Raw genomic sequence first — 6,223 nt, forward strand, 5'->3', positions numbered from 1 at the left:
TCTGTTGGCTAAATCATTTACAGTAGACAGTTGCTGCACTTCCACAACCTATTTTTCAGCCAGTGCATCGATTCCGATGACAAGCCAAGAATAAGGAAAGCAAGGAACAGTCGTCTCAATATGAGAGAGGTGGTGATTCCTCTCTGTCTTCCATATGGATAGATCTTTTGAGTTGGCTTTGCAAGCTGGAGGGGATGCAAGTCTTCTTCATACTACTTCTGCATAGCTTTCCAAAAACAAGTTTATGTGCCAGCAGTTTCTCCAGTCGATTTCCAAGGTAAATTAACATGAGAGTTGATACCACCCACTTCCAGCGTAGTGAAATACATGGTCACTGACCAATGCTTGGCGTTTCTGCTCACATTGTAAGTAGTGTACATTTGACCTGCTGTATCAGTGCCATTATTTGTTGAATTACAGAAACTGACTATCTCTGGTTTATTTTTCTGTCCAGATTGAACATCAATGCCATTGTCACTGTGAAGCGAAAATACAAGAATGGTGTTTCTGTTCTGATGCAGTGTATAGGAAAGCAAAACATTCCCATCATTAAAGCCAAACATACTGTTGTATTATGTCTTCCCTTTTACATAAAAATTTCTGATAGCAGTTGTCTTTTACTTTCTCTGACACTTCCGATATAAGACTGCTTTTTTGTCTACAAATAGTGGACGAGGTCAAAATTAGAACACCAGTAGTGAGCAGCGATATTTCGACCAGATCCAAATACACGTTTAGCCATTCTGTCAACAACTTCTGTTGGTTTCTTGCTGACACAGATAGGACATTGAGACTGTAGTCCAACGCAGATCTCCATGTTCATTGTGCGTATCATTTTAGCATCAAGAAGAGCAAACATTTTTATTACGTATTTGTTTGGTTTTGAGGGTATGTACTGCCGAAAAATACATGTACCATGAAAACCAGGAAGCATTTTATCTATTGTGATGTTATCCCCAGGACAATAGCTCTTCTGATGATTTTCCATGAACTTTTCGAAAGCTTCACAAATAGGAGCTAGCCGGTCAAATTCTTTTCATTGGGCTCTGGGTAGTCTAGTTGTCGAAATGAAGGCAACATATCAGACTCTTAAACCATCTGAGAGTCATCACGAGACTGAATTTTCCAGTGACATCAGCTTCAGTCCCCCAAAGTTCCTCCAGACTTTGACAATTTCCTCTGTATGCACCTGCTAGGTGCAACAAACCAAAAAATGCTCTTAGTTCAATTACATTTGTGGAACTGATGTCTGTCTCTGGAGAAATGATCCTTGATAGAGTCAATATGTTGATCTGTGTATTTGACGATGGTGTCAGGGATGTCGTCAGTGAATAAAATTATACCAACATTCAACTGCACTTTTAGCGTTCTTAGCATTTCCTATGACTCCAGGGAGCTGTGTGATGATATTGTGAAACCCTATACTGTGTCTTTTCTGAGGTAGCTTTTTTGCCCACATGATCTTGTTATATCTTTCCAAATATATGTTTCTTGTTTTTTTGTCTCTTCGTTCATCGTTAGAAGTATTCTCATCATCTCGCTCCATTAAAAAATAGCCTTCACATTCTTCCACCTCTTCTTGTGAATCAATGTTACTCTCATCACCAGGCTCAATGTTCCTGAAAGGCACTAAATATTTTCGTAGAATATTCACAAAATTCACATTGCTCATAACATCAAGTGAGCAAAATAACAATTCTGATGAAAAAGAGCTTGAGGGCCACTAATGTCACATCTGCTCTCTTCGAAGATTGTATGAAAGCCTGTGGAGGGGGTTGTAAACAGCTCCTGAAGATTGGAAGGTACTAACGGTGGAGAAATTCCGCACAGATTAATTGAGGAGAGGGGAACAAAAACATTTAAGCTGTGCCTGTCAGGCCAGTTGCGCCTGATAAAGGAGTGATAACAGACTTCTTAGTACTGATGTGTAAGTGGTGTCCTGAGCTTGAAAATATCCTGTAGCACACTTTTAGCAATGCCAGTGCATTTGCAGTAATGTACTACTGATTTTATCATCACCCAAAAAATGCAAATTTCATTCATTTTTGTTGATCTTTATTCTCAACGCAATTTTTAAAGAGATATTGGTTTGTAAGTAAACTCTGAAACCTAGAAGTATTGAATACGTCATTCGCTGGGTAAACTAACATCTGTTATTGAGACTTAAATTTTTACATTAAGTTTAAATTTAAAATATGGAATATATACGGAAACTGGCAAAAAATTCATTAAAAACAACAACTTTTTTCGAAATTTTGAAGTATTTTCAAACGGTGAGCATTAAGTATAGGCCCATGCGCATCCAATATGGTATTACACGGGTTAATGTGTGTGGTAACATGTTAAATAATGTTATTGCGCTATTAATAGTAGTGCACTTAAAGAAAATGAAGTTGTTTGCATTCCACTCTAGAAGTTCACTATCGTGTAATATTAATTTTATTGAAGTTGATAACACTCGCATTTCATGTGTTGGAATTACTGTTGAAATGAATGTGATCACCAGAGAAATTAAGTCCTGCTGAAGTTATATGCACTTTACAGGCATGAACTAAGTAAATTAATGTTGTATAAACCCCAAGAACCCGTTTTACTTCCAGAAACTTCAAAAGCAAACCTCTACATGAGAAGTTTCACAGTCCTATTAAAATTCTGGCAATAAAATCCTTCGATAGTGAAAACAGTAAATCACTCTGAGGCTAATCTGGTAAATAAGGACACCCATGTAAATATGAATGAATGGAAATATGATACTAAGTGGCATGTAAACAAAGATTGCGTAGATTCAAAGTTTCCTCTAACACACTAGCTTGAACCAATGGCAAATAAGCTACTTCTCTGCAACTGGTCGGTGTAAATAACTTCGATGGTGGATGCCTCAAATTACACATCTGACCACATTTCACAGTACAACACACAAATTCTCATGTCTAAACTACTGCATATACACGTCGAAGCACACCCTTCCAAAGACACACACAACACACACGACGACTAGTACACATACACTGAAAAGCAAAACAAATGAAAGGATGGCAATTACTACTGTTAGTGGTGGGGTCAACAACAGTCTTTACAATACACTACTATACGTTTATTTGTGGAGTGAAACGTTAAGAGATAGTCTGTTACAAAGCAGAAAGAACGTAAATTGTTTACAATTTTGAGTTTCTCGAAGAGAGGAATGGTTTTGAGTCTTATCTGTTCTGGCTCGGTGTGATGTGGAGACTGCAGTAGAAGCAGTTTGAAGTTGCTGATATGAATCCTATAAGTTCATCTAGTCGTGTCCTTGGCATTAATACATCCTCTTTCCTTACATCCTGTTTCAGCAGGCCATGGTAATTAGGTGTGTAGGATCCATTTCTCATAGGCCAGAACACAGTAACTGTATATGCAGCACTTGAAGATCATATTAGTTCAACTGCAACTTTCATACACAATACTTTGGCGCAGTCCATACATTGTGTTTAACATTCCATTTGCTATAATTTATAATGTCACTTACATAGCAACACAGTTCACAGTTAGTGTTATAGCATATGTCATATGTCGTAGTAAAAAAAATGAGCAATATTAAATTCACAGTTTATGTAAAGCAGCTCAGTTCTAAACTGATGACAATACTGTCTGTTCACGAGTGCATTGTCACTGTCGCAAGCATTATTCTGCAAAATCCAACAACGTTCACGTAATACATCGTCCGTTTGGTGTCCATCATGAGGTTGTAACGGGAGAGTTGTGGCACCTTGAAAATATTCTAAGTTTGGAGTTGGCGTGGCCGTGCAGTGGCCTCTCGGCCGGCCGCGGCTCGTCGGCCGCCGCATGGAACCGAACGTTGGCCGGGGCAAGAGGGGCAGCCCCAGCATGTGGTCCAGGCGCACCGCGTGGCTGGGAATTCCATGTTGACGCTGTGACGAGGACTGTGCTTCGTGTCGAAGAAGGAGATTTGTATGCTGGGAGTGCCAAAGATGGCGAACTTTGTGTAACCATAACAGCAGACATTTCACAGATCACGTAGAAATTAATAACAGCCGGAGAAATCTTGATACCTTAAAAAGAAACATGTACATTATCATTATTTACACGACGATTCTGATCGTGTAATCAAATTTTCAATATCCTTATTAGTTTAAAGTTTAGTATCTGATAGTAAATTATACAAGTAATACCCAGCAACGAATTTCCAAAATCTAAACATTTCGTCCGATTTTGTTAATTGACGTGTCTTTAGAAAGCTATTAGTGTAAACCTAAATTGATACGAATTACAGTCATGAAACTTGAATAGTACTTGAGTTATTAGAGGTCAAAGTGGCCGATTACTATTAATCACGTCAGGCCATAAGTACTCCACAGTTACACGAAAGCAAACGTTAGCAGCATGCTTATAAATATATTTATTCGGCTTGTCTTTGTTTATATCCGATATATACCATTCATGAAGAAATTGGTTAAATATTTACTGTATTTTAGAAAGCACAGAGACATTAGGCTACTGGCCTACCTTTTGCTTCTATTCCTATGATATATGTTTATTTGATGTGTGTTAGAGCGCGTTTATGATACAGCCGTAGGAATATTTATTTAATTTCAAGTTATTTAACTGTTTATCCAGTATTTCATATGTGTTTCAAAGAGTTTGTGAGTGTGCGTTGGCTTGGAGAAATGGCGGGAGCGCTCTAGCCATCACAGCGCTCGTTAATACGGAGACTGTATGCAAGTGGGGGAGGAGCATCAGGTCGCAGACAGGACACGGGGAGTACTGAACAGCATGGCGCAGCGTACGGTCCCACAGGACTCGAGAGTGCTGTACGAGAGGCAGCGACTCGCAGTCGCGGGAAAGACTTGGAGAGTGAAGCAGTTTGCGTGTGGTTGCGGAAGATGGAAATATTTCGGAGTGCCGACTTGTGCACTTGTGAGATTTCCATGGCTTCTGCAGTGAAGACGTAGTGTGTGTTTAGAAGTGAATATCTCCCGAGCTATATTGTTGTTCATAACTAATTATGTGAAGTGGGAATCTATTGTTTCCCTGTTATTCAACTTTTATTTAATTGCTGCACCATAAACACCAATAAGGGTCTTTCAGTAATAAATGGTATTCTATATGCATTAGAAGTGAATATCTCATAAGAGCTATGTTGTTGTTCATAACTAATTATGTGAAGTAGGAATCTATTGTTTCCCTGTTATTCACCTTATATTTTATTTAATTGCTGGACCATCAACACCAATAAGTGTCTTTCAGTACTAAGCGGCATTCTTAAAGGTACTTCTGTTATCGTACTCATCATTTAAAGTCGTTAAAGATAGTACCTGTAGATTTTATTTAATTGCAATCTTTCATTTATAAATTTTTTACAATACATTCGAAATTCGCAACTTCCGAGTGATAGGAAGCTTCGACCATTCGATTCATGTGTATGTTCATATTGTATACTGTAGACTCAGCAGTGTTTGGCTTGTAATGCGGCAACTATATATCCCAGCCCCTAGACAACGAAACCAGCCAAAACTTTTAATATTTCAAGTATGAGTCTGAGGGTACGTAGTTGAGGCCCACCACATCACATTTTTTTTTTTTTTTTGCTTGAAAGACCGCAAAGTCAAATTTCAAACCATGTCTAACACACGAAAGTCCAGTATTAATATCACGTTAAACGCAACCATTACTACACACAGTACTTGCTTTTGTACCATCACGCTCATGCATCATCCGTGACCGACTGTCACACATTGTTTGACCTGACAATTATAGATACCTCTCTCGGTCCACAGCTCTTACAACACTTCTGCCTATTGCATTCCATTTCACACAATGTATTCAATAAAACAATCTGAAAGATCATGAAAAAAATCCAAGTCTTTGCATAAGGAACTTGTATAGAAAACCGCAAAGTAAACATAGTCACACTTCATGTTCTACACTATATTACCAAATGAAAAATATTCAATGTCATCAGAAATATATCTATGAAGTACAAGGTAGTAAAAGAAAGGGAAAAAAATATATCTCGTTATTAGTCATGGTATCACAAACCATTCAATGCATTTAAGTAACTTTGAGATTTAGAATTATCTTTGACAGAGGAACAGTTTTGAATTCAGATTGTTTGTCACCCGATTTTTCAGTGTGTAGAGAGTAATGCACTAAGACTAAGGTCAAATATAATTTCCTCACTTAGCAATGAGATTGCATGTACAAAAGCCAGATTACCATATGCAGA

The 6,223-nt window shown here is 38.1% G+C and overlaps 1 protein-coding gene across 1 annotated transcript; it reads right to left on the bottom strand.

The window, feature by feature from the left end:
• Window positions 1-242: 242 nt before the first annotated feature.
• Window positions 243-988, bottom strand: LOC124613824. The gene is made up of 2 exons (XM_047142546.1): window positions 663-988; window positions 243-477 (listed from the first exon to the last, which is right to left on the bottom strand). The coding sequence occupies exons 1-2, from the start codon at window positions 986-988 to the stop codon at window positions 243-245; spliced, it is 561 nt and encodes a 186-aa protein (XP_046998502.1).
• Between the last annotated feature and the right edge of the window lie 5,235 nt (window positions 989-6,223).

Source organism: Schistocerca americana, chromosome 4 (genome assembly GCF_021461395.2).
Source record: "Schistocerca americana isolate TAMUIC-IGC-003095 chromosome 4, iqSchAmer2.1, whole genome shotgun sequence".
In the NCBI taxonomy this organism is placed as follows: Eukaryota; Metazoa; Arthropoda; class Insecta; order Orthoptera; family Acrididae; genus Schistocerca; species Schistocerca americana.